We start from the raw sequence: 26,753 nt of genomic DNA on the forward strand, positions 1-26,753 counted from the left end.
TAAAGGAACTGCTGCTGTGTCAGTAACAAATGTAATCAAGCCAAACCCTGGGATAGGAATAGCAAAGCTGGAGTCTCTACCAGTGAAGCTTCCAGCAGAGCAGAGATTCAATATTACCAAAAACCAAGCACTGTTAGCAAAACAACAACTTTAAACTGAAAAAAACCTGGCAATTAATTTACTATATATGAAAAAATGTGGAGTTTTTCAGTTCATTCCTGTGGAGGATGTTTGAAGCCTGGTTAATAATGTTGCTTGCTCCAGGTATTTGTGACTTTTCTCTGTTGCAGGGAGGGTGGTACCGAGCAGAGAAAGCTGGGTTTCACTGTCTCTAAAAGTGGCCTTTTCTTTTTTCTTTCCTTGACAGGGACAGAATGATGCTACTAAAGTTAGAACAGGAGATTCTGGAATTTATTACTGATAACAAGTAAGTGATCATCAAGTTTGTGTCAAGCAAAAGAGGTTTGTAACGTACATTTAGGAGCTTGGGTACCCAAGGGAGAAGGGAGTCTTTTTGGACACACTGGTTGGGAAGCCCATTCTCGACTTCATCCTCCGCCCCCTTTTGTCCCTACAGAGGGTTCCTGACTGTCATATTGGTCGAGTATCAATTGCTTTAACACCATAATCCTCCTGTGAAGGCGATCAGTGCCATTGTGCTGCTCTTACTAGCATAAACTGGGGTGGAGAAACCAGGAGCAGGATTCACATCCCAGAATGTGAGATAGACTAGGCAGAGCTTACAAACTGCTTTACCTAATAGGATCAGGGAAGTCGCAGTGTAAGTACTAATTCTGGCTCCTGGGCTCCTGTTCCTGCTTTAAAACAAACACGGATTTCTGCACAAGCTGGTCTTGTTTCAGGAAGGGCCTGTTCAGCTTGAGCCCTTGAATCAGCCCAGCTCTGTCTAGCAGAGCAGTGTAAGCCCATGATCACACTCGGTGTGAGAAGCAGCACTTGAGTCAGGACTGACTGCTCGGGATTGGTGGCATGGTCTGATCTAGTTAAGGCATCTCTGACCTTGATCTCTCTTTTGGTGTCAGATTATCATTGTCTGTTTCAAGGTCTTCCCAATTCTAATGCTTTCTCCCTCCTCAGCAATCAGTTTAAGAAGTTCCCTCAGATGACCTCATACCATAGGATGCTGCTGCACCGGGTAGCTGCCTACTTTGGCATGGACCATAACGTTGACCAAACCGGGAAGGCGGTCATTATCAACAAGACCAGTAACACACGAATGTAAGGGGGAGGGAGGGAGGGAGAACAACTGGGCTGGCATCCCCTTCCCATTCCTGCATGGTGCTACGTGACTCCCAGACACCCACAGACACAGAGCCCTGGCATGGTCCAGAGCAGGGTGGATTCCACACCGCGTTTTTTTGCCTGCATGAGAAGGGCAGGTCCCCTCTCTAGAAGAGAAGAATCCTTTACTTCCAGTCCTAAGCATATGTATTTGCAACCCTTCCTAGCTCTCTTTAGTTCTCAGAGAAGGGGCAGGAGCTCTTGTTGCCATCAGACAGAGGAGAGGTTGAACAGAACAAACATCTTTGCACACCCTCTCACTCCCTGCAAAGCAACAGCAGAGATATTTAGAAAGACAGTTCTAGGTCTATTTTTGCCCTTCTAACAAGGTCTGGTTCTTCCTGCAGCCCTGAGCAGAGGTTCTCTGAGCACATCAAAGATGAGAAGAATGCAGAGTTCCCGCAGAGATTTATTCTAAAACGAGATGATACCAGCATGGACCGAGATGATAATCAGGTAAGGGCTGGCAGTGGGCTATATGCATACTTTGTGAAAGTCAAGTGTGACTTTTCTAAGATGAGAACAACTCTAAATTTCTCTTGGGTTTCCTGCAGTAACCTTTAATAGAAGCTTCCACCCCACCCAAGCAGCAGCATCTAGATATATCATGAAAACTTCACAGAATACTGTGGAAATACATGAAGAATTTGTGTGGATTCTATGGGGGGTACTTTTCTGTACCCTGAATATCGACTGGTGGCTGGGCCAGGCTTTAAGGTGAAGCCTTTTGCTAAGGTTTCCTTGGAAATGCCCCAGAGCTGAGTGTTGCCAAGCATCTCTCCCACCCCTCCCCGGGGCTTGCAGCGAGTCAAGCTGTGAAGTCATCAGGACCTCGCAGTGCTGCTGGAAGGAAACCATCGGCAAAATGAAACGCTTTGAGCTCAGCAGCATTGCCAGTCATCGGAGCTAAAATCCCTCCTGAATCTCTGGCTGCCTTTGGGCTGTCACAGGTGGCACCACACCCGTAACACAGAGCTAGCTTGTTCATCTGGGGCTGTTTTCCCAGCCTGTGTCAGACAGAATCTTGAACATCAAAAACGGGGCAAGAGACAGGAGACCTCTTCACCAGGGATCTCATGCTCTTTGCTCTTGTAGCTCCCATCTTTACATCACCCCAGCATACCACTATCCCTTGCTTTGGGTCATGTTTCTGAACTTAAGTCGTCAGGATGGGGAGCTGGTCGTTGCAATCAGTATCAGTTTCTGGTTTCCCCGTGGTGGCACTCTGCAGGTGATGCAGCTACCCATGAAGCACAGAATCCATGACTGAGCAGGAGTTTGCTGTGTTGGCATGTGCTCCAAAGAGTGGCCTTTAGCTTTTGACCCCTGGGAACAGATTGTCTTTCAGAAGCACATGGTGATATTCCTGATCTGTCCTTTCCGAATCAGACAGAGTTCAGGCAGAGTGGTTGTGCTTGATCCAGGAGGTGGAGTGCACTAAGACCTCCAGGATGTTCATCCCTAGACATAGGTGTCCCGAAGGTAGGTTCAAAGGCAGAGGCTGTGTCATTGCATCCAGGCATCATGCACACACTCCGTAATCCACATCCACTTACACTGCTACGTAAAAATATCAGCAGCTGACTGCGCCCCCTGCTCCCATTGGCAACTGCTGACCCGCTGAGATGTGTTTGTCCCTTCAGATGAGACTCCCCTTGCAGGATGGGAGAAGGAGCAAATCTATAGAAGAGCGAGAGGAAGAGTATCAGCGGGTCAGGGAGCGGATATTTGCACGAGAGGTAAGCTTGGATGACTCACTTGCCAGGTACCCTCCTGGAACTTTGTGGCAGAAGGTGTCCTTGAGTATACTCAGAGGTCAGATCTCGTCATTGCCTTTTCTGCAAATTTCCCAGTATTCTTGGTATCTACCACTGAATTCCAGCTCCTAACAAAGATGTCTAAGACACTGAGATAGAGAGACCACACCTCCACTCACCAGTCTGCTCCTTCCCTAAATTGCTTGTTTCAGGGGGCAATAGACGTGGGGACTGACAGGAGGCAGTTTTGCTCCTTGCTGCCCAGCAAGATTATAAGCTTGTGCAGTGGCATTTCTGGGATGAATAGCAAATCGGTCGATGAACCCGAAAGGAGCAGCAGCTGTCTCCCCCAGCTTCTCTCCAGTGCTGCAGCTTCAACCTCCTGACCAAGCAGTGCTGGCCTTGGAGTATCAGGCAGGGCTCTGTGCCTTTACAAGATGAATCTGGGCAGTACGTTTGTCTTTCTTACAAAGTGTCCAGCTTGGTTATTGCTTCCTTGAGATCTCTGCTCCCTACGTGGAACTCCTCTAAGCCGGAGCTGTGTTCCTTGCTCACGTCTGGCTCAGAGAGGCTGCTGTGCTCTGCTGTGTTGAGTACTGTCTGCCAGCTGGAGGCAGCTCTCCATGCTATGCCAGGTGGCAAATGATGGAATCAGGGACAATTCCAAGTGCCCATCTGCCGTGGATCATGTTCAAAGTCCAGCTCCTTGCCTGCTGCTTTTGAGCGTCTTGGGGACGACACCTTTCATTTGTCCTAATGGGAATTGCCATGTGCCTGCCCAAGGAGGACGTTAAGGCAGCCACTGACCTGAGTCCCTAGTCAAGTCACCAAGCTTCAGCTGATGACTCTCCAGCCAGTTGTGATCATGGACTTGTCTTACATGCACAGGCCCAAGGCCATCCAGACACATTAGTAAGCAGTTCTGCCTGTAGACCTGGACTAGAGCAGGTGCTGCCCCATGTTAGCGCAACGCTGAGTGGGCTTGTACTTACCCTTGCGCTGTGTTCATGGGCTGAGGCAGCGCTGTGCGTCTGACTTCCAGAGGCAGGGGTGACTGTCACAGGGTGGGCTGGGCTGGCTTTGAGCCCCCTGCCTATTTTTTCATGGCTCTGATAATTGTGCCTGCATTTAGCAAACAAGGACCCTTGTATGTCTGGCCTTGATGGTTCCATTGACAAAGCTACTGTCAAGCCTGCCTTAGAGCAATGAAGCAGGGAGCTGAGGACTCAGATTTGCAAACTCTTGAAAAAGAGCAGGTTTGCAGGTGTCAGGAGCAGTTCCTAATGGGCCTGGATGGAGAACCAAATGGGACTGCTGTGCAGAAGGCTCAGCAAGACTCCTGAGTGACCATGTAACTGATGCGCAACACAGACTGTGTCTGAGTCCCATACTGTTAGTGCTTTTCTCCTCTTTGCTTTGAAATTGCCTGTGTTTGTTGCTTTCAAAGTTACTAAGTCTCCCTTTTCTTTCCTTCCCATCTTCATGTCCTTTCCGTGCTTCCAGACTGGCCAGAATGGATATCTCACTGACAGCAGGTTAGTACTGTCGAGCAGACACTGTTTGTGTCTCTGGCTTTCTCTACAGAGGACTGCATGACTCTATAATGATGCTTTTTTTCTGATGTTAACCGACAGAATCTCCAAAGAAGGCTTTTCTTCTAGTTCTCACAAACGGAGACAGATTTTTAGGTATCTCTGTGTGACTTATATTGTACATTGTCCTGCTGAGTAAGTTTGCCCCATGCATGGCTGCTTGTGAAGTTACTCCAGTTGTATTTTTTGCAACATCAATTTCTGAGTCCTTTTTTGCTGATTCATCAACTGAAATGGAGGGGCGGAAGGTGGGAATGGCAGGGAGGAGTGGGGAAGCCAGAGGTTTCCAGAAGTTTTCAAGCCAGTCTCTTGTTTCCCAAGGGTAGGAAAGGCCCTGCTCTTACAGTGACAGGATCAGCATCCAGATAAGGTGGGGTTGTCCCTAATCCCTGATTATAAAGGCTGGATTACTTAATGGTGGCAATGAAGCATCTCGGGCTTCCATTTCAACTAGAGTATGCTGCAGAGGGCACTGGTAACATGCTTGAGCAGCATTTTCTTATTAAGTAGTTTTCCTGTGGATTAAAGGGCTGGAAGGATGGAGTTAGCCTGACAAGTTGCTTCGCGCATACCCCTGCTGCAGGAGGGGGCTGAAAGTTTGAGGATAAGGAATGCCCACTGCCGTCTTGTTTGATAGCCAAAGCTCTAGAGATGAAGCATCTCTAGATGTGTATGAACAGGACAGCAGGATCTAAGCAAGTGTAGGAACAGCTTTGCCCCTCTCCTCAGTCCATCACATGGCTCAGGCTGCCCTTGGAGGGACACAGGCATGGAAAATTCCGTGTCCTTAGTGCAGTTACGGGGACTGTGTCCTGGCATCTGCATGTGGCAGTGGTGTTCAAGGCAGGGGTTATTATTTTCAGATCAGCCATGGGGCTGTAGTAAAACTCACCCAGCAAGTGGCCAAAAAACCATTGCTGATGCGATTGCAGCTTCAGGAGCTGAGTTGCAGCCAGGGCTGCGCTAGGAGCTTCTCTGACTGTTGTGCCCAGTCCCTAAAGAGCTTGGTTAACCTGCTGTCTTTGTTTTGTGGTTCCCATAGTGGGGAGAAGGAGGATATGTGGGCTTCGGGACCACTTTGAGCTCTGAATGGAGATAGACAAGCTCTGTCTCCATAGACAAGAGGAGGCTGGGGTTCCCTTGGTGGTGCTGGAGGTGATGTCTGTGTGAACTCCAGAGACTCGGTGCCCTCAAAGGCTGACATTCAGAGCTGTACAGCTGCCTGTTTCACTCGCTTGGAAGTCCTGTATTAATGCTGCTGAAGCACAGGTCTGATTGCAGAGAGCTCTCTACTGGTGGAGGCACTTGGAAACAGTCCGTAGTAAGGCTGATGGAGAGAAGGGCATGGCTGAAGTTGCTAGGGCAGTGCTCTCTGAGAGCCAGGGTGTGGTAGCATGCCTAGAGTTTGGAGAGCATTTGTAGGGAAAGCAGCGCCGTTATGCTGCTGGGTTAGCAGTAGTCAGCTTGATAGGGGGGTCTGAGTTCTCAGGGAACCCAGGTTTGCAGCTGAGTCAGAACAGAAGCCGTGACATGCCCCTTCTCCACACAAACCTGCCCCTTCCTCTCTGAACATCCCCAGGAGCAGCCTTCAGAGTTTAGGTTGGAGGGAGCCCAAGAGCTTGACAGTGGTGCTTGTTAGGGCAACTGTAATTTGGCATTTGAGGCTGCACAGTCCAATTCCTTCACCTCTTTAGGGATATAACCATCATACCGGTTTTCCAAGAGATTATTTTCTTCGGCTCTCGCATGCTTCCAGCAGCCCAGGTTATCACCTCAGAAGTTCCTTCCAAGCCTGTCTTTTCCCCTCCACAACTGCGTGGAGGTGCTGCCAGGCTCAGCCTGTGGTGCTACATGAGCATCCATCCCTTCCAGTGTTGCCTTCCTCACCATTCCTCCCCAGTGAAGGCCCAGGAACCCGTTACTGCGCTTACGGTCCTTAGCAGGCCTGATAAACCAGGCTCACTGCTCAGGACGTTTTACTGATACTCAGTAAAGTCCTGCTGTGGCCAGACCTGGCCTGAGGTGGAGGGAGGGTGGTCAGTGGGAGCACGGCTCTGAGTGCAGCAATATCCCAGCATGTAGCTGTTCCAGCTGGGCAGAAAGCCTTACCAGGGCTGGTATGGAGCTGGTATGGAGTGGTCTCGCAAGATCTCAGTCAGCCTTGTCTCAAGGCCTCTGTTAAAAGCTTCCTGCGGTGAGGCAAGGGTTTTAGCAAGGGGTCATGCTCTGACCCTGCTGGCATCTCTTGCAGACCGGGGTCTGGCTAGGGAAAAGGGCCAGGAGCCAGCGCTCAGCGCATGCCAAGGAAGATCAGCAGTGTCTGAGCCTCCACAGTGCATGCCCAGGGAAGCTGTGGCCCAGGGAGGGTGCTGAGTGCTGACGTGCTGGGCTCGCCGCCCCGGCGAGGCAGGTCCTGCCGCTGCCCCTTCCCACTGGAGGTGGCTCTAACTCCTCTGGTCTCTGCAGGGGCAACCGGGACAGTTTGAACCGGGCCTCAGGCAGCCGCCAGAGCAGCACAGAGAGCGAGATAAAGTCGCTGGAGCCTCGGCCGTGGAGCAGCACAGATTCAGATGGCTCCATCCGCAACCTGCGACCACCTGTTACCAAAGCCAGCAGCTTCAGTGGCATCTCCATCCTGACACGGGGGGACAGCATCGGGAGTAGCAAAGGCAGCACTGCCAGCAGACCATCCCGGGCAGGTACTGTACTGTTTCCCCTGCACACCTTCTGCCAAAGGACACCTAGCAGCTGTAGCCTTCGCGCTGGGGAACTGGGGCTCATGGTGCTCTGGTCAGTGATTCTGGTTAACATGGGACACGGTTGGCATCATCTGAATGTGTTTGGTACCTGGGCAGGGATACGCCAGTTGGTTCATCGTCTGCTTTTTCAATAGTCACTGTCATGTTTTCCTTCCCTTTAGTAGTTACCCAAGTTAAAGGACATAGTTTAGTCCCATACCCTGGAATTCAAGCTACCAGTTTTCTGTTGTTTTCTTTCCCCTGCTGTACTCCAGGTTATGTTGCTGTTCCTTTCTGCTCCCCAGAATCACTCACAGCCTAAGGAGACTTAGTCAGGGTGAACCATTTGGCACTTTTCCTTGTTTTCCGATAAAGGAGGTCCGGGGAAGGGTGTCACCAATTAGTCTGTCTCATCAGACACAGTCTTACCTCCTCAGACAAAGACCATGTTAATTGGTATCTGCCTACGATGTTCTCTCAAAATGATTCACTATACTCCTGAGAGCAAACATAACAGGGAGCAGGGCCTGCAGCTCCTCAAGAGCTGTTGAATACAGCTCAAGGTTTCAGGAACACCAAAGGGAATAAGGATCACAAGTCTCTTTGCCCGCTTGAGGTGAGTTCTTCCTTTTCCATCGAGGCTATACAAAGGGTAGCCCAGGCATGGAGAGTGTTCTTGTGGGGCATCACTGGTAATCTGTTACTGACAACAGCTTCTCGAGGGGATGTGTGCTGCACTTGGCAGGGCACCGGCCCTTCTACCAGTGGGGAGCAGAGTCCTTTGTTTTCAACCGACTGCTTGTGAAAGGCATTTGTGAAAGAGGCAGCACAGGTCTTTGCTCTCATTTTAATGGTCCGGTGATAACTGAGGAGCCATATGGTAGCTGGTTGCAATTGCTGTGTGGTATCAAATGAGCAAAATCCAGTGTTGTCTCCCTGTCCTGCTTCCTCCATTCTCACTAGAAGGCAGCAGGTCCCCAAATGCTTGAGAGCTGTCGTTTTCACTGTGCGGGGGGGAGGCAGATTAGTGCTTGTGGGCGATTAGACTGCTGCACAAGAATCCTTTCAAATAAAAGGGATGGCCCTAAAAAGGCAGCCAGGCTGCTGTTCTAGCACCCAGGCTAACTTTGAAAACCACACATTCATCTTGCAGTTTGAAGGTGCCTACATCATCTCTTGGGACCCTATTTCCATTGTGCTCAGGGCTACACTTACTCTGATTATTGCAACCACCTCCGGGACTGATTCATCAGCTGATGGGAGCACTTATTTGAAGATCTGTCCCAGCCATGTGCAAAGCAGAGCAAGAGAGGATCTGCTGCTTTTTTTTTTTTTTTTTTTTTCCTCTTTCTGTATTTTTCCTCCAGGTCTCCCTTGGGAACAGAAACCTATTGCTCTCCAGGCTTTATATAATGGCAAATGATTAGAAATGTCGGTGGGGGGTGGGATGAGCAAAGGAATTTTCACTTGGGGGAGGGGGAACCCAAAACACCACCCTCAATATCCTCATATTTATTCTGTGGGGGAGGAAGTGCTTAGGAATCTGGGGCTCTTTTCCCATCTCGGCATTCACCCCCTGGGCAGCTGTCAGCAAAATACTTCCTTCTTTGCACCATGTCTTAGCAGAATGCCTGAAGATTAGCTGTTGAAATGAAGTAGATCGGAGTCAGAATTAGTTAAATAGCAGCTACTGGGCATCAAGAAATAGTTTCACAACCCTTTTATTTCTGGAAGCAAGACAGAAATACTGAGGAGAGCCCTTCCCAACTGGGTGTCCTGCAGCATACATTGTACTCCTTCCTAATGGTTTTTCCTACCATGGGAAGGAATTCCTTTCAACCTGCCACCCAATAGCCCTTTGCTCAAAAGATGTGTGTGTGCTGGGTCTATGTAGCCATGAAAAGGGATTCCCTCACTCCCTTCTCCATTCTGGACAAGCACTCAAAGCAATCACGGTGGTGTATCGGTGTCCGAGCAGGGGCCATGCCTAGCTGCAGAACTGAGCAGTGACTGGGAACAGCTGTCCAGCTTCTTTCTGCAGACTGGTTTATGGTACTGAGCTGACATGTGTGTATCTGGCGGCTTCCTCTTTCTGTAGTCTCTGCCTCATGCTGGGGTAGAGAGCTCCCCACCAGGCAGGTGCTGCTGTTGATGGCCAGATTCCTTTTCCCAGCAGAAGGCCCATGGCATTTATAGAAGGCCCTGACTTTGTGTCTGGTGCTTTCTAGACAAGACGGAGGGATCATTCCTCCAAAGAATCAACTGCAACACAGATAAGTTTTACTCCCCTGTGCCCGTCCTGCCAGCACCTGCACCAAGCGTGCCCTGTCCCATGGGCAGAGGCCGGCCATGCTCATCATATGAGCCTGGCACTGGCCCTTTACTGTCCTGCGGTTCTGAGTAGCATTGAAGGTTTACAAGAACAGCAGCGATCTGAGAGCTGTACGTGGGGACCGCCGTGTAGGCTGTCCGCTTGGAGTGAGAGTGCTGGGCTGGGGTCAGGGAAGAGAGCATGCTCTTGGGAATAACAGCTGTGCACTTCATGGCCGTAGTCTGGGACAGGAATTGTACCCTGGTCTTCCCTGTGTGGGGCAGGGTGTGCGTGCGTCAGGAGGAGAAGATGCTGTGAGCAGCTGCGGGGGATCGGTGTGTGTACTTGGACACAGAGAGGAGAGAGGTGCAATCACCTGGAGTCCTGAGGGTGTCAACACCTTGGTTTGCTGTGAAGTAGAGACAAACTAGTGGCTTAGCCTGCAGCCTGCTCGCCCTGTCCCCTGTGGAAGCTTCCCGTGTGGACAGCAGAGAACACAGTCTGGCTCCAGTACAGGAGATAGTGACAGGATCTACCCCCCGCCCTCCCCGTCTATGAATCGATGTTTTTCTCTCCCAGGTGCCAACCCTGCTGTGCCTTTCTCTGTTCAAGGTTTGGTACTAGGTGCCCCTGAAGCATGCAGCCAGTCCCCTTCTTCACAGCCCAGCCGTGGCCTCCTACCCTGCACAGCCCAGCAGCCTCAACCACAGCCACCCCAACAGCCACCACCACAGCCCCAAGGACTTCCACCTGCAGCCCAGCAGCCGCCAGCCATGAGTAACCACATGATATCCCAGGTGAGTTGCTGCACGCTGTCCAGGGCTCGGTACGTTCCTTGGGCGTGCGGTGGGAGGTAGAAGCAGAGCCAGCATACACCCAGGGTGCCCTGGACTCACACTTGCCCAGTGGGCTTTGGGTGTCCTCGCACTTGCTGCCTGTCATGGAGTGATAGTCGCTCCATGCTATTGAGAGCAGGAGGAGGTTGGAGCCTTGCTGTGCCTAATCATGATGCTCTGTGACATCTCAACTTGTCAGCCTCTGCTGTGTCCACTCGGGCCAGCAGCCCTCCTGGCCAGGGCTCTGTAGCCCTTTGCTGAGTGGCAGGGTTATGTTCTGGAACCAGTTGCCCTCCTGGTGAGGGACCGTCACAACCAGTAGTTGAGTTTGAGCTCCCCAGTGCTGAAATGCTGTGGCTGGCCACCTGATGTCCTGGAGAGAGGCAGACCTGGAGCTGTGCCTGGGTGTATTCTCCAGACCTTCCTCGGGCCAGTCCACAGCCTGCAGGGCTGTTTCTGAGGACAGAGCCCTCCGAAAAGCACTCGTGGCTCTCCTTCCTACTTACATTTTTGTGCTCCTGAGGCTGTCACAGCCCAAGAGCTGCCCCTGTATCACCGCAGGACTGGGGAAGGGGTGCGAGCCAGCCCTGGTGAGTGCATTTGGAGAGCATATCTGCCTCGCGTTCAGCAGGTGCAGAGCTGGGTGGTGTGCATGGGAAGTGTCTGCAGAAGCTTCCCATCCTGTCCTGTTCAGAGCAGCATGTCAGTGCTGGACCTCCACCTGCCTATGAGTTTTGTAGGGATCCTTTCTGGTCCATCATCTCCTACTTAGGATGTCTCCTACAGCAAAGAACTGCAGGTTATGCTAGAGGTTTTCAAGGTGCAACTAGACAGCGAGGGTGCTAGATAACCTTATCTAGGCTCCCTTTCCCATGAAAGATTGGACCAGGTGATTTTGTGAGGTCCCTTCCAACCTGGACTGTTCTATGATTCTAAATGTTTTCAGTGAGCTGGGATGGGAGGAGGAAACAAGCCTTCTCGAACAGCTTTTACTGCAGATAATACAGAACAGCTCCTTGCTGTGTGTTGCCGTCTGTATGAGGATGGGGGGGGAGTTTGTAAGTTCTTGGGCCCTGGACTGGCTTCTGTAGATCCATTTGCAGAAGATCCTGAGACTCAAGGGAAACAGTTCTACAGACGAGGTGTCTCCCTAAGGTAGCCGGGGTCCAGCACTAAGGCTAGCAGGAGCATCTGTCCGGAGCTGTAGCACAGTGTGGGGACAGAACGCAGTGCCCTGGGCGGGAGGTTTGAACACACAGCAGGCTTCTGGAGCTTGTGTGGGACCACTGTGTCTTGCTGGGGTTTTATTTTCCATCTTATACTCTTTGTCTGTTCTAATGGTTTAGGTCCTGGAAAAACTTTTTTCACATGTCTTGACTATTGGTGAAAGGTCTGAAAATGCGCTGTCGCCCCTGTGAGTGCACCTTCTGTTTCACCAAAGGTCAAATCAAATGATCAAAAAACCAGTCCGGTGCTGACCGTTACAGGTTTGGTGCCCAAAGCACAGTACATGGTGCTTGAGTTAGGAGTCGGCAGGTCCTCCCAGTGACAAAGTGAGAGGGGCCCCTACAGAAGGCAAGAGTGAAGAAAAAGACCTTATCTGTGGGAAAGGCCAAGAAGGACTGCAGAGAGAGCTGGGAGTTGGTGCCAAACACGAGCGGGCAGTGGAGTGGGAGAGACTTGAAGGTTGTGCTGGGGGGGAAGTGGCTCTCCTGCTGCTGTTGGCCGTAGCTGGCCTTTGTGAACTTGTGTCACTGTTCGTGCCAGGCAAGAGCTGCTTTGGGGACATGGTCAGCCTTCCCAGCTTCCACAAAGCAACTGGCCGGGCTGTGTGTCTTCACAGAGAGATGAATGCTCCCCCATTCTGGTCTCCGTGCTTTCCAGCCCTCTGCAATGCCCCCCTCTGTGTGTTAGCAGTTGGCTCAGTTGACTAACCTTGTTGTTCCTTCTTTCTCTCCTTCCTCCTATCTTCCTTCCCCCTCCCCCTGCCCTTTTCCCACCCAAATCTCTCTCCCCTCCCTTCTCTGCTGGTCTTAGCCGGTCCCAGCGCTGCAGCCTGCTCAGTATTCTCCAAGCTCCTGCCCCCAAGTCCTCTTGCCAGTCTCTCCACCCCAGCAGTACAACTTGGTATAAACCCCATTTCCTCTTCTGCACTCTCTCTGTTGTACTCATGTGCTGTGTTTTGTGTTGTGTGAGCTTTTGCTAATCAGGTATGTCGCAGACACTGCACCCCAGTGGGTTGGGGATTCATGGAGGCTCTGTGCTGCAGTGGGGTCAAGGCAGTGGGATGCCTGAGGCTGTGGGACCCGCCAGGGCTGGGCACTGCTGGAGTGACTGGTCTTGGGTAGAGCCTGGGAAAGCAAGCGGCGAGCCCAGAGCTCCCCTAGGAAGCAACGCTTGTGCCCAGCACTGGGGTCCAGGGGCCACAGCTGCCCTGTGGTCTCAGTCAGCCCCTGTGTTGTCTCTGCCGGGTCTTTTGGGAACGGCGCGCCCCATGGGACATGGCCTCTGGGCTGGGGCTGCCTCTGTCTGTGTGGGGCCCCACATGTCACCAGAGTCTGCTGAGCATTCAGGCCCCCCCAGCAGCTCGCATGCCCCTGCCCCTGTCCCGCAGAATGCTCTTCGTCTGTGGCTTTTTTCTGGGGACCCTTCTTGGGCGAGCTCCTCCACAGAGTAGGGAGAAGGGGTCTGCAGTCTACTCAGCAGAGCTATGTCCTACATGCTGTCCTCCTCCATCCTTCCCACTTATCCCCGATGCAGGCCGAGGAACTCAGTAGCCCCTTTGGGCAGATCAGCCTCAGCCGGCAGGGCTCTACGGAAGCACCGGATCCTTCCTCTGCTATGTTCCAGTCATCCCTCATCTCCCAGCATCCTCAGCAGACGGGATTCATCATGGCAACCCCTGGGCAGCCCATCCCCACCTCCAACTACTCCGCCTCAGGGCACACAGCCCCCACACAGCAGGTGCTGCAGCCCCAGGGCTACATTCAGCCTCCCCAGCAAGTAAGGACACGCGCAAGCCTGGAGGGGATGTGTGCCTCAGCCCAAAGCCGCTGGCCAGGGGCTGCTGGGGAGCGGTCCAGAGAGCAGTTCCTTGGGAGCGGGTCCCCTCTTTTTTTCTGCTGCTCATTTGTGATGAATCAATACACAGGGGTCCAAGCTCTGGCTGGGCACAGGCCCTTGCTAGGTAGGCACAGGATGATCTCTGTCCCTTTGTCCCTCTGAGCTCACAAGGCGCTTACTCGGGGACCCCTCTGGCCATTCCTGGCTCATGGTGTTGGGGGAGGGACAGTGACCAGATTCAGGGCTGACACCTCTAAGCTCTCTTTGGGGTCCTGCAGGGCATTATGACCTCTAGGATTGTTCCCCTGAGCTGTGATGAGAATAATGCGTACTGTGCTCTTGCACTACTGTGCTGGGAAAGGCTTGGATGTGGAGGCTGGGAGGAGCGGGAAGGGGCTGCGATTCCCTGACCAGCTATCATCTGGCCAGAGCCAAAGCCCTGGTTGGTTTCCTTCTGCAGAAGCCAGGCCAGGTGAGAGAGAAAACTGGTCCTGGGGGACCAGCTTTCTTGGTCCCACTCCCTCCTGTGTTCTCATCGCCATGTTCTCTTGATTCTGATAGATTCAGGTTTCTTACTACCCTCCTGGGCAGTACCCGAACTCCAGCCAGCAATACCGATCTCTCAGTCACCCAGTGGCCTACAGCTCCCAGCGCACTCAGCAGCTCCCCCAGCAGTCCCAGCAGCCTGGTAAGGGGGTGTAGAAGGGGGGAGGGGGCATGTTTCCCTTTCCTGCCACTCTCCTTGGCTCTGAAGGATCTCCCATGCACCGTGGGGGGGGCCAGGCTGCTCTTCCCTGTCTCCCACTCTTTGACGGGCTTGCTGACTGTAGAGTGCCTCTTGACTGTGCAAAGGAAACTTGGCCTGGCTGCAAAGGCTGTTCTAGTCTTTTCCCTCCCTCTCAGTGTGTAGCATGCATCGAGGTGCTGCAAGGTGGATTTAAAGCCAGGAGTTTCCTTCGCATCTTTTTACATCTGCTGTGAGGGAAGCCCGTTTCCCACCCTTTAGCAAGAGATGGGGGCAAAGCAGGATTTGAGCCCTCATATGCCAAGTCTCAGGCTGTCTTCTGTGGCCAGCTGGGAAGCCACTCCATTTAAACCCTGTTCTGACAGGTTTACAGCCAATGATGTCCAACCAGCAGCAAACATACCAAGGTGTAATGGGAGTACAGCAGGCACAGCCCCCCGGGCTCCTCAACAGCCAGAGGAACAGCATGGGGGGCCAGATGCAGAGTATGATGGGAGTGCAGCAGGCGCAGCCCCCTGGTCTTCTCAGCAGCCAGAGGAGCAGTATGGGGAGCCAGATGCAAGGCCTGATGGTCCAGTACACTCCACTGCCTTCGTACCAGGTAGGCTTCAGTTGTTCTCTGAAGAAGGGCTGCTGGGGAAGGGGCCTCAGCTGCAGAAACCTCGTAGGAGGTGCCCTGTTCCTGTGCCCGAGTGATGGAGCCGGAGGTGGAGACTTGCTCACTTTTTGAAGATAGTGCATGCTTGCCAGCGTGGGGAGGGCACGTCCACGTTTGATTCTGTGTGGGACATGTCTTGAGAAGGAGGACTGAGTGCGGCTGGTCCCTTTGCTATTGTGTTCATAGGGAAGCTGGGAGAGGCAGCCCTTGTCTGGGCAGGGTTGCTCTGGGCTGCAGTAGACAATTGTCTGGCATCTCTTCTACCTTGTACGGACCTTGCTGGTGTCTCCTAGGGGCCAGTTCTCCCTGCTCCTGCTGTATCTTACCTGTCATTCCATAGGGCTGCTGCTTTCCTCCCTGCACAGGTTCCGGTGGCCAATGAGTCCCAGAGTGTGGTCCAGCAACCCTTCCAGCAGCCAGTGCTTGTGCCAGCTAGCCAGTCTGTCCAGGGGGGGCTTCAGGCTGGAGGTGTACCCATCTACTACAGCGTCATCCCAACGGCCCAGCAGAATGGCACCAGGTAAAGCTTCTGTATCTTTGGCCTGCCCTGGGGAGAAGGGGGTCCTGCTGCCCTACTGACAGGGCATAGCATCCTATTCCTGCTGCTAGAGGAGGTGGCCGAGCACCGCAGATGCTGGTCATCTCTTGAGTTTGCTCAGTCCTAGCTCCCGTAGTCAGTGCTTCCTGGACACAGCTGTCCTGCAGCACGCAGTGCTTCCTCTGCCCCTCCAGAGGCAGCTGTGTTTCCAGCCATCTCAAGTACTGAGGGAGCTGGTGATTGCTTGCACAGATGGGCAGGCTGTTCCTCCCCATCCCCAGCACCTCACCAAAGCACTCTCTGCTTCACAGCCCTTCGGTGGGGTTCCTTCAGCCTCCTGGCTCTGAACAGTATCAGATGCCACAGTCCCCATCACCCTGCAGCCCACCACAGATGCAGCAGCAGTATTCAGGTAAGAGGGGCCACCGGTCAGGGTTGGCACTGATTCTGCACAGATGGGATCAGGTTTTGTAGGGGCTGCAGTGAACAGAACTGCCAATTCAGAGCCAAGGCTGGCAGCTCCTGTGCAGTGGGTTTCCTTAGTCTTGCCCATCCCACAGCTTACTGGGAATTACCAGGACATGGCACAGCGACTTCGCTCCATGCTGATGGCTGGCCTGTGCCTGGCATCTCCTGGCCAAGGTGGGCAGGCAGGGTTAGGAGCAGGGAGAGGGAGCTGCCTTGGGCTGCAGACTCCCTCTGCTGGCTTGGTGTCACCAGGGCTGCTCGTGGGACCAGGGAACCTGTGGATGAGAGGAGCGTCAGGATTCCTGCATCCTGTCCCAGCTGCAGGGAAGTGAGCTGGGGCCTGGTGAATTGGTGCAAGAGCTGGAGCCAGGGTACTCGAGCTCTGCGCCCAGCTCTGTGATTAGATCCTTGGCCCGAAGTTTTGCTGCGATGCTCAGAGAGGTCACCCGAGTTGCCTTCAGCTTGTTCCCTCTGCTCGCATTTCTCCTGGATTAAAAGTCATCACTCTCTGATACGAGCTGTGATTGTTATCAGAGAGGGATCCCAGCCAGGTCTTGGTGGGACCTTTTTTCAGCCCAGATGGGCAGGCAGGAGTGGCAGAGGAGAGAGTACAGAAGGGGTGTCGTAGGGAAGAGTGCAGAGTTGCACACAGCCTGGCCAATATTGCTGCTGTCATCTCTCCCCAGGGGTGTCTCCATCAGGCCCTGGCGTGGTTGTGATGCAGCTGAATGTACCCAATGGCCCCCAGGCCCCCCAGAACCCCTCCGTGGTGCAGTGGAGCCACTGTAAGTACTACAGCCTGGACCAGCGGGGGCAGAAGCCAGGAGACCTGTACAACCCCGACACCAGTGCTCAGGTATTGAGAGGACTGGGAAGGTGGCAGCTCATCTTTTGGGAGCAGCCAGACAGGAGAGAGAGGACACCAGCGTCCGAGCTGTCTGAATGGGCTGGGAGATGGGGTGGGTCACCCATGGTGGTGAGTCAGGTGTGGGACCAGTCACAAGCACTGGGGCTGTCTAACACTCTCCCTCCCCCAGGCCAGCACCCAGCTGAACAGCCCCATCACATCTCCCACCCAGTCCCCAACGCCGTCTCCCGTCACCAACCTCAACAGTGTCTGCACGGGGCTGAGCCCTCTCCCTGTCCTCACGCAGTTCCCCCGGCCCATGGGCCCAGCACAAGGTAAGGGAAGGGAGTGGGGACAGCACGGGGCTGGGTCTTCCCGGCCATTTCTCCAGACCCCTACAAACACTTGCTTCTTTCTTACAGGTGATGGGCGCTACTCGTTGCTGGGCCAGCCGCTGCAGTATAATCTGTCTATCTGTCCCCCACCACTGCTCCACAACCAGCCCAACTACAATGCACACCAGGTAAAATGGGCCCAAACCCCTCTCTGCCCACCCTTTCACTGTCCTCAGAGCAGAGCAAGACCCACCCCCCTGCCCCTGGAAGAAGCGGGTCTCACACACTGCCCTGCGGACGCCCCTCGGTTGGGCAGCAGGCTGCCTGCCCCCGCTCTTGCCATCCCCGCAGCAGAGCTGCCATGGTAAATGGATTTCCCTGGAGCCTGGCACTGGGCTCAGATTTCATCCTGCTCCCAGCTTTACCCAGAAGCAGTGTCAGCCCCGAGTCCTTTGAGTGTCCTGGAACCGTGGCTGTGCCTTGATCTCACCTAAGTCACCCAAGCATGGTGTCACCTCAGAGGTGCCAGTGTGTGCAAGGTTCATCCGGGTGTCCTCATTCCCCTTTGCAGCCATGGCCCAGTCATGTTTGGTCTTGGCCCCTGCTCCCAGGATGCTCTTGGGCATGGTGAGGCCGCAGGGTCTCCTCAGGTGACACACAACCATTTCTATTCTTTAAGGGGCAGACTGGAATGAAACATGGAAACCGGAGCAAGAGACAGGCCCTCAAGTCTGCATCCACTGACCTTGGGACAAGTGATGTAGGCAAGTGACCCTCCTCAAGCAGTTCCCCCTTTGCCCTCTGACTAGTCCCCACTGCCCGGGGGCAGCTGGCATTGGCAGAGACTCCAGGTGCCATCTCTGCCCCGCAGCAGCATCCCACAGAACCCATTGCTGGGGGTGGCTGTGGAGAGCAGTTCCTGCCTGCCACTGCCTCCCACACACACACAGCACCCCCACAGCCCACGAGGCCTGGCTGGGGCCGGGGGGGGCGGGGGGAGGCATGCAGCAGGGCCAGTCCCAGTGAGCTGCACCCATCAGGAGGTGGGGGGACAGGGGTTGCTCAGAACCCCAGTAAACACTGCCTGCTCTGAGCAAAGCTGCTGAGGAAGAGTGGGGAGAAATTTTTGGAGAGTCGGCGATGAGCAGTAGGACACCTGGACCCTGTTCCTGCCTCTGTGAGGATTGAAATGATTGAGCGGGTAGAGCTGGCAGAACTCGTGCATTTTTATTCCTCTTTCTCAGCAGAAAGGGAGTGTCCAGACCCCTGAGATCTTGTTCCCACCATTGCATTCCCAAGTCACTCTTCCCTCTCATGCTTCCATTTCCCAGGGGGGCCAGGAGCTGCAGAGCCCTCAACTTTATAAAGGGCCTTGGGGATCTTCCAGGGGTGGCTGCGAGGGCTGAAATCCCCAGCGGATCATCTCTCTCAAAGGGGAAGGGACTCCCTGTTCCTCACCCTGGGGGGGTCTCTACTTGGTCATCCGGGCCGGAGAGAGAGGCACAAGTCTGGCTGCTCTCCACAGCAATACAGGGCTTGCTAGCTGGGCGTGAGCCAGGCATCCTGGAAGTGAGGCAGTCTTCACTGGCTCTCTGGAGGCTTGTCCCCCGTGTCACCAACAACAGCAGCTGGTTGCAGGGGTCCCTTTAAGAGCTGCTTCCGAGAGAGCTGCCCCCCTCCTTGTGGCTGGCATGTTCATTACGATGCCGCGTTAATATTAGCAAAGAATCCGTTCAGGCAGCCCTCTGCTAAGCCCAAAAGCCGAGGCAGGAGGCAGCAGAAGTGTTTGGGTACCACAGAGCAGAGGCAAAGAGGTTGGCATGACGCTAACCTGGGCACACAAGGCCCACAGGGCAGCGTCACATTCAGGATCTGCACGAGTCCTCTGTGAGCACAGCCTGTCTTTCTCCCTCCCAGGGACAGAAAGCAGGAGAGCTGGGTTAGTTCCTGGTCCTGGTACCCAAAGATCAGGATAGGAAGATGGGGCAGAACACCTGGGAAAGCCCTAACCAAAAAGCCAAGCCCGGCCAAAGGAAGCAAGGAGGGCTTTGTGCCACTGGAGCTGTGGGCAAATGGGAAATACCAGTCTCCTCTTGAAGCAGGCCGTGTGGGGACCGGGATGTGGCCAACAGAAAGGACCAGGATGGGGCACTGTAGGGAGCAGAATGGTAGGGGCAGTTTGAGGGGGAAGAAGTGACTGGCTTAAAAAAATACATTCATAATGTGGGGACAGCTTTGCAAAGCGCTGCTTCCACAGGCAAAGTAGAGGTGACCTGCTCCAACCCCAGAGCTAGCGAGGAGCCCACGCGTCAGCTCTCACTGTGCCGTTGCCACCCAAGAATCTGCTGCCGCTGACACGTGCTGTCTTTCCACTGCAGTACTGGGTCGAGTTCTGGAAGTGACAGACCTGCCCGAGGGCATCACGCGGACAGAGGCTGACAAGCTCTTCACCCAGCTTGCCATGGCTGGTGCCAAAATCCAGTGGCTGAAAGAGACTCAGGGGCGCCGTGGAGATGGAGGCGGCGGGGACAACAATGGGACTCCAGAGAACGGCAGGCACAGTGACCTTGCTGCCTTATACACCATCGTGGCCGTGTTTCCCAGCCCGCTGGCTGCCCAGAATGCCTCCCTCCGCCTCAATAACTCCCTCAGCCGCTTCAAGCTGCGTGTGGCCAAAAAGAACTATGACTTGCGGGTGCTGGAGCGTGCCAGCTCACAGTAGGGCTCACACATGGGCACAGAGCACACTGGACTACGGGCACTTCCCTCTGCCTTCTCTTTTCCTTTCTGCCCTCCCTTCCTCTCGCCTTCCCTCCTGGATATATTTATATGGACATAATTAAGAGACAAGAAATTGATTTTTTTTTTATTATTATTATTTTTGGAGTGATGCCCATGCCCGCCCACCTTACCCTGTGTATATTGTTTTGTTAAGCACTGTGTTGAACCGCACATACAGGTGTTGATTGGTATGTTCACTGCACATTTTATTTAATCAGGTTATTATTTGGGGGGTATTTTTTTGTTTTATTTTATTTGGGGGGTTGTTTTTAAATAAAAGAAGAAAACTTGTCCATCACTTTAACGCTGCTTTCCCGTTCTCTGCCAATACCAGTGGTAGAGGCTGTGTGTGCTGTCTCTTCGGGGTGAGATGACAGCCGACAGCCAAGGATCAGAAGGGGCACTCGCAGGAGGATGTGTTCCTGCCCCGATCCTGCACCCGTGCTTGGCACCTATGAGGGCTGTCAGCTCGCGGCACGCCAAGGCTGGGAGCTACAGCTGGGCCAGGAGCAATGGGCACTTTGACCTGGGGCTGGTCCCCCCACTTGGGTAGTCGTAGCCTCTTTCCCCAGCTGCTGGCCCCATGCAGCTGTGCAAGGGCAAGAACAGAGGGGCAGGGTCCCCAGCTGTATCCCCTGCCAGGAAGCAACATCTTCCTCCTGATGCCAGGGGAGCAGCACTGAAGTCGATAGGTGCAGGTATCACTGTGTCCTGCGCTGTGGGTACAGGAGTCGGGCTGGCACCGCGCTCGCCGGGGTGTTGCGCACAGCAGCCACAGCCTCTTGCAGCATCTGGATGCTACACCTTCAAGAGCAGGTGCAAGCGGAGGAAGCCTGCTGCTGGTGGAGCCTGGAAGGGGTGTGAGCTCCAGCCCCAGGCCTGGTGCAAACCTCTGCCCGCTGCCACCCACAGCCTGGCAGGGTCGTGGGTGCAGGGACTCTGGTGCTGGGGTGCCGGTCCAGTTCTGGGGACCTGCAACCCGCTGCAGGGCAGCGTGATGGCAGTGGGGTCCCCTGCTCTGTCTCAGCAGGGAGCAGACCAGCAGGATTTGTGGCTGGAGGGTATGGGGCTGAGCTGCCGTATGAGAGACCCCAACCACACCGCTGCCGCTCTTCCTCTCCCAGCTGCAGGGGTCTCAAATGCAAAAGCAAGCAAGACATCAGGGCTGGAGCACTCGGTGTGCCCCGGCTCCGCTGCTGCCCCATGCCAGGGGGTGGGTGTCCCCTGGCACGCCCAGCAACCACTAACGCAAATAGCCGGTGGCTCCTCTCCACCCGCTCCCCTCCTTGGGCTCCAATTTCTCGGCGTCAGCCTCCGCCAGCGCTCAGCTGTCTGTTCCCCTCCGGCCTGTCACTCCCGCCCGCCAGGGGACTGGGGCAGCTGCCCCCTTCCCTGCGCACCCGGCACGGAGGGCTGGGGGCTCCGCAGCCAACGGGGCCCCGACATCGGCCACACTTGGCGGGGTTTTTCATCGCAGGGCGAGAGCTCCAAACACAGCGTAAGTGTGTTCCCGTACGCGGCTCCCCCCTCATCGTGGCTGCTGACCCCCGTGGGCCCCTGCTCCACCCACACTGCTGCAGGACCCCAGGGCTCTTTGCACCCCTTGCCCCAGGACTCCCCAGCTCTTCCCTGCTGGTCATCCTAGTTGGTTTCCACAGGGACATGGGGGGTGGGGGTGGCGGGGGCTTCATGTTAGGTGTCCCCAAAACCAGTGATGTCTGTGTAGAAGGACTGTGGGGATGGCTGACAGTCAGAGCTGGCGTGTTTGGGGGATGCAGGAGCAGATCCTGCCCCCGTGGTAGCATGGGGCTTCTGTGGAGAAGAAAGCAGGGCTGCACGGTGATGCCGGGCAGCGTCAAAGGCATGTTTGTCCTAAGGGGCCGAGAGTGGCACCGTTTGCAGTTTAATGGTTGAGATGGAGAAGTCTAGACAGAGACGGACACGTGTAGGTAGCCCAGGGTCTGGCTGGCAGCGCTTGGCACCACATCCACCACGAGCACGCAGCAGTGCTGTGCACGTTGGGCTGGGAGCCTGCCACCCCCAGCCTGCGCAGCAGGGCCCAGGGGGTACCCCAGGGCTCCAGGACATGACCCCCGCGGGACTGGCCCTTACTGGGGCGGGAGGTGGTGCTGCTGGGGCAGAGGGAAGCACTGGCTTGGAAGATGCTTCCCATCCAGCAAGTTCTGGCTGTTCCTTTCCCCCACTGGGCACCTGCAGCGGGAACAGCCCCAGCCAAAGTGATGTCTCTCTTCTCCCCTTGTAGCATGACAGAGAAGGAAGTGCCAGAGCCACCAGCAGCTTCACCCACGTCAGGTGGGAAACCCAGGAGCCGGGTAAGTGGGTGCCCACAGGGCAGCAACTTTCTGGCATTGCCTCAGCCCCAGGAGTCTTCGTGGGGCCCGGGGATGCCTGGCGGGCTCCTGACCCAGCAGGGCACTGGGTGGCCATTTCCCAGCTTGGCTTTTCCCCAGGGTACCCACAGCCACAACGGTGCTCAGGAGTCACAGTTTCTCCTGTTGTGGTGACCTCATGGCACCGGGAGGAAGGTCCCTGTCCTCACAGCATTTCTGACCCAAGGTGCCTGGGGTCTCTTCCCACTTGGGGACAAAGGAGTGTCTGGGTCAGAGCAAAGGGGCAGGGGGCCAGGCACCAGCTTCTCTGCCTGCCTCACCCCACATGCCTGCCGTGTGCAATGCATCCTCTCCTGCCCCAGCAGCTACAGAAGCTGAAGCAACTTTTCCAGCGAAAACCCAAGGAGGAGACAACGCCAGAGCCGCAGCCCAATGGGGAGCTGGTCAGCCCTTCAGGGGGACCCATCTACTACATCTATGAGGAGGAGGAAGAGGAGGAAGAGGAGGAGGAGCCTGAGCCCCCTCCAGAGCCCCAGAAACTTGTCAATGACAAACCCCACAAGTTCAAAGATCATTACTACAAAAAGCCCAAGTTTTGTGATGTTTGTGCCCGCATGATTGTCCGTGAGTCCTGAGGGGGCTGGGGCTGGGGGCCATGGCCAGGGTGAGTGCTGGGGGACAAGGCTGGAGAGGACTTCAGCCCAGCCGTCCCCACAGCCCACAGCTGCAGTGTCACATTGCCTCTCCTTTCTGCCCCTCTTCCCCCACACACCGCCAGTCAACAACAAATTTGGCCTGAGGTGCAAGAACTGCAAAACCAACATCCACCACCACTGCCAGTCCTACGTGGAGATGCAGCGCTGCTTTGGCAAAATCGTGAGTGTTCCCACCAGCCCTGGGCTTGGGGCATCCCCTCGCAGGGAAGACCAAAGCACCATGGCAGGGAGTGGCCGGCTCGGTCCTTGTGGCCATGACCCAGGCACAATGACCCACCTCCCTTCCTGGCTCTGAGGGGGGACCGCAGAGGCATCACCTGCCTGCTGCATGGTCACCTTCTGGGTCCCCAGCATCCACCCGCTCCCCCTCAGCTCTCACAGCAGGGCCCAAGGGTCTGGGTGGAGGCTGATGCTCTGACCTCCTTTTTCCCTCCAGCCCCCAGGGTTTCGCCGGGCATACAGCTCACCCCTCTACAGTGACCAGCAATACGCCTGCGTCAAGGACCTGCTCTGTAAGTACTGTCCCCACGCTGGAGTGCCCCATCTCCTTGCATCCTGGAGCTGAACCCCTCTCACCATCCCTGTGCCCCTGCAGCAGACAACAGGAGCGACCCCGTGTTCGAGACCCTGCGGACGGGTGTCATTATGGCCAACAAGGAACGCAAGAAAGGGCAGGATGACAAGAAAAACGTGAGTGCAGGGTTGGCCTGTCGCTCCAAATGCCCGATGGTCCCAGCACCACAGCCTACACCCCATTGCCACCCCCACCTCCCTGCCTGCTCTGCACCCCCTGACAGCTCTCTGCCTTGCAGCCTTTGGCTGCTATGATGGATGAGGAGCCAGAGGCCACGAAGCCAGAAGGAGGCAAAACCGAGGGCGGTGAGTGCTGCGACTGCAGCGGGGCTGTCTGCACACGGAGAGGCAGGGAACTGGGGGGAGCTGAGCCTCAGCCGTGAGCATGGGGCAGGGAGGGAGCCTGATGGGGAGGGAGTCCACCAGGATGGGGTTTACTCTGCAGAAATGGGGAAACTTCAGTTCAGGTCTCCACCTTCTCTGCTTCCCCTTGTTGACCTGGTCACAGGAGATCCTTGGGAAGAGGCTGGTTGTGGGGCAGGGAGGCAGCACCAGGAGAGGTGTAACCCCCCTCCTCCCATTTCCAGGCACCTCTGAAGGGGACAAGAAGACTGAGAAGAGCGCAGCAGATGACAAGGTATCCGTCATCCTCACCCTACATGCCACCACTCCCCGGCCTTGGAGCAGTGTAGGCAGAGGCTGCCGGGATCTCCTTGCTGGGCTCCCTGGAGCTGTCCTCAGCCTCTCTGGGGCCCTGAACCCCTCTCTCCTCCTCCCTCAGAACAAGAAGCCACAGCCAGGGATGCGTGGTGGCTATCTGCAGTCTCACTATTTTGTGGCACTTTATCGCTTCAAAGCTCTGGAGAAAGATGACCTAGATTTCCCGTAAGTTCCCAGCCACATTATGGGCATAGGAGTGATGAGGGGAAGGATGTGGCATGTCTGTTGCGGAGGGGGACAAGTCTTCTCCTTAACAGTGAGGTCTTATGGCCAGGAGGGGTCTCTGAATGAATGAATGAGGGCAGAAATTAGGGCTACGCTGGCTGTGGTTTGGGTTTTGTGGCTTTTCTGCCTGCCCCAGTGTGCTACACATTGAGCAGGGGTCCCAGCTCTCCGAGCCAGCTCTCCCAGCTCCCGGGTGTTGGGCACAAGCCTCATTTCCAAGACTGCTGGTGTCTGTCTTGATGTGGTTTCTTGCACCCCAGACCTGAGGCTGAGCTGGTCATGTCTGTCCCCGAGCTTGTGGGCTGCGTGCATTCCTTGACCTTCCCTGACACAGGGATCTAGGAGCTGGTGCTGTGGGAAGAGTAATTTTCCTTGCCAGCCTCAAGGTGTACTGTGGCGAGGGGGTACCTGTTCCCCCCTCACACTGAGCCCTTCTTTCCCTTTGCAGGCCAGGGGAGAAGATCACGGTGATTGATGATTCCAATGAGGAGTGGTGGCGGGTAAGGCTGGTGTCCTGCAAGCGCGGAGGGGAAAGATGCAGAGCTTAAAGCAAAGGGAGAGGTCAGCTGGGAGTGCAAATCGCACCCTGAGGGGGACACGGCCCCCTAGACCTCCTGTGTCCTCATGCCAGCCCATGACCTGCAGACTGTTTGTCATGGGGGAGTCTGGGGATCATATGGATTGGCTCCAATCCCCACCTCGCACCCATCCACTGATTTCTTTCAGGGGAAGATCGGTGAAAAAATTGGCTACTTCCCTCCTAACTTCATCATCCGGGTGCGGGCAGGTGAGCGGGTGCACAAGGTGACACGCTCCTTCGTGGGCAACCGGGAGATCGGGCAGATCACGCTGAAGAAGGATCAGGTGAGACTGGACTACGTGGTGGTCACAGCCCGTGGTCCCTCAGCCCCCACCCATCACGGCTGCCCCGCTGCACCCCACAGCTGCTCCCTGCCATGGCCCACATCCACCCCCATGCTGCCCACTGCCCCCAGCCCCTCGGACGAGACCAGCTTTGCCCAGCCCCCCCCCACCTTCCCCTGGGGGTTGCTGCTGTCCCCCTGCTCTGTGGGGCCCTGGGGTCTCACCTGCCCCCCTCTCGCCCCCAGATCGTGGTACAGAAGGGTGAAGAGGTGAATGGTTACGTGAAAGTCTACACCGGCCGCAAAGTGGGGCTCTTCCCTGTGGATTTCCTGCAGGAGATCTGAGTGGGGCAGCATCCTAGGGCCCCCCAGCCCAGGGGGACGGATGGACCTTGGGTGCAGGGAGCTGCCGGAACTGGGCAGGGATGGGGATGAGGATGGTGGGCACCTCCATCCCTGATGCCTGCAGCAATGGGGTCTCCGGTGGGGACTGTCTCTGCCAGGACCAGGGCAGGCTGAGAGTGTGGGGGATGCCTCTTCGGCTGTTTCCCCCATGGGGTTTTTGGTGGCCTCAGAGAAACTGGATGCAAGGAGGGGGCACCCCTAGACTCGCTTTGGAGGCCACCTAGCCCTCCCCCCCACCAGAGGTGGTGGGTGCTGGGTGCCTCGGGGGTGTCAGTGTGGTCCTGTCCCACTGCTCCGGGCTGTGTAATCCTGAGTTTTGGCAATACATGTCTGCTCCCCAACCCAGAGCTCTCCCTGGTTTGGATCTAGGGGGGTGGGGGGCTCACTGGGGGGCTGCCGGTGGCCCCGGCTGGTGCTTTCCTGCTCCCTGCGACACCCAGTGCAGCACACACCAGTGCCCTGCGCGTGTGCACACACACGTGCGCACACCATCCACCCTCCCCGACCCCCCCACGCCAACACGGTACCCAGGACCCCGCGTGGGCCCCCCACAGCCAAAGGCTGTTCCGAGCACGTCGGAGCCCAGCGGGTCCCGGGGGGGGGGGGGGGGGGCGCGGTCGGCGGGAGTGGCAGGAGGCAGGACCCCTCACCGGCCCGCAGCCCCGGGGGGGACGCGACGGGACTGGGGCCGCCCCGCGGTGCCGAGCGCTGGCGCGGGGCCCGGCGGGGCCCGAATAGGGGCTGCAGGCGACAGGTGACAGGGCCCGGGGACAGGACGAGTCCTTGGAGCGCGGGGGGGCGGCGAGCACCGAGCCAGTAACAGGTGCTCGGGCGGGCGGCGCGGCGGGGAAACGGGCGCCCCGGGGGCGGGGGGGGCACCTCGCCGGCCCCGCTGCCTCGGCCGGGGGGCTCCGGGGGCGCGGGGGCCT

At 55.8% G+C, this 26,753-nt stretch overlaps 2 protein-coding genes across 18 annotated transcripts in view; both read left to right on the forward strand.

The window, feature by feature from the left end:
- Nucleotides 1-20,275, forward strand: part of R3HDM2 (R3H domain containing 2) — a 61,514-nt gene extending 41,239 nt beyond the window's left edge. For 7 of the 16 annotated variants that reach the window (XM_080369087.1, XM_080369080.1, XM_080369092.1 and 4 more), the window contains 18 exons: nucleotides 368-427; nucleotides 1,099-1,239; nucleotides 1,650-1,758; nucleotides 2,946-3,041; nucleotides 4,563-4,594; nucleotides 7,118-7,350; nucleotides 10,280-10,497; nucleotides 12,574-12,663; nucleotides 13,297-13,539; nucleotides 14,161-14,287; nucleotides 14,710-14,945; nucleotides 15,368-15,522; nucleotides 15,852-15,952; nucleotides 16,695-16,864; nucleotides 17,046-17,190; nucleotides 17,278-17,378; nucleotides 17,870-17,954; nucleotides 19,569-20,275. In XM_080369087.1, the coding sequence (XP_080225213.1) occupies nucleotides 368-427; nucleotides 1,099-1,239; nucleotides 1,650-1,758; nucleotides 2,946-3,041; nucleotides 4,563-4,594; nucleotides 7,118-7,350; nucleotides 10,280-10,497; nucleotides 12,574-12,663; nucleotides 13,297-13,539; nucleotides 14,161-14,287; nucleotides 14,710-14,945; nucleotides 15,368-15,522; nucleotides 15,852-15,952; nucleotides 16,695-16,864; nucleotides 17,046-17,190; nucleotides 17,278-17,378; nucleotides 17,870-17,954; nucleotides 19,569-19,912 (2,686 nt within the window). In that variant the 3' untranslated portion in view covers nucleotides 19,913-20,275. Of the gene's footprint in view, nucleotides 1-367; nucleotides 428-1,098; nucleotides 1,240-1,649; nucleotides 1,759-2,945; nucleotides 3,042-4,562; nucleotides 4,595-7,117; nucleotides 7,351-10,279; nucleotides 10,498-12,573; nucleotides 12,664-13,296; nucleotides 13,540-14,160; nucleotides 14,288-14,709; nucleotides 14,946-15,367; nucleotides 15,523-15,851; nucleotides 15,953-16,694; nucleotides 16,865-17,045; nucleotides 17,191-17,277; nucleotides 17,379-17,869; nucleotides 17,955-19,568 lie in introns of those variants that run through there. The other 9 variants (XM_080369085.1, XM_080369078.1, XR_013924499.1 and 6 more) reach the window with 9 other exon arrangements.
- A 969-nt stretch (nucleotides 20,276-21,244) lies between these two features.
- Nucleotides 21,245-26,165, forward strand: STAC3 (SH3 and cysteine rich domain 3). Of its 2 annotated transcripts, none has more exons than XM_080369097.1 (12): nucleotides 21,245-21,469; nucleotides 22,235-22,304; nucleotides 22,688-22,946; nucleotides 23,101-23,198; nucleotides 23,475-23,550; nucleotides 23,634-23,728; nucleotides 23,851-23,917; nucleotides 24,199-24,248; nucleotides 24,393-24,496; nucleotides 25,005-25,056; nucleotides 25,283-25,420; nucleotides 25,666-26,165. In XM_080369097.1, the coding sequence occupies exons 2-12, from the start codon at nucleotides 22,236-22,238 to the stop codon at nucleotides 25,762-25,764; spliced, it is 1,107 nt and encodes a 368-aa protein (XP_080225223.1). In that variant the 5' UTR covers nucleotides 21,245-21,469; nucleotide 22,235; the 3' UTR covers nucleotides 25,765-26,165. The 2 variants fall into 2 exon arrangements, with proteins under 2 accessions (XP_080225223.1, XP_080225222.1); XM_080369096.1 differs by having other exon boundaries at nucleotides 21,277-21,469; nucleotides 22,715-22,946.
- Nucleotides 26,166-26,753: the final 588 nt, after the last annotated feature.

The sequence above is a fragment of the Falco punctatus genome (assembly GCF_963210335.1).
Source record: "Falco punctatus genome assembly, chromosome: 18".
NCBI lineage: Eukaryota > Metazoa > Chordata > Aves > Falconiformes > Falconidae > Falco > Falco punctatus.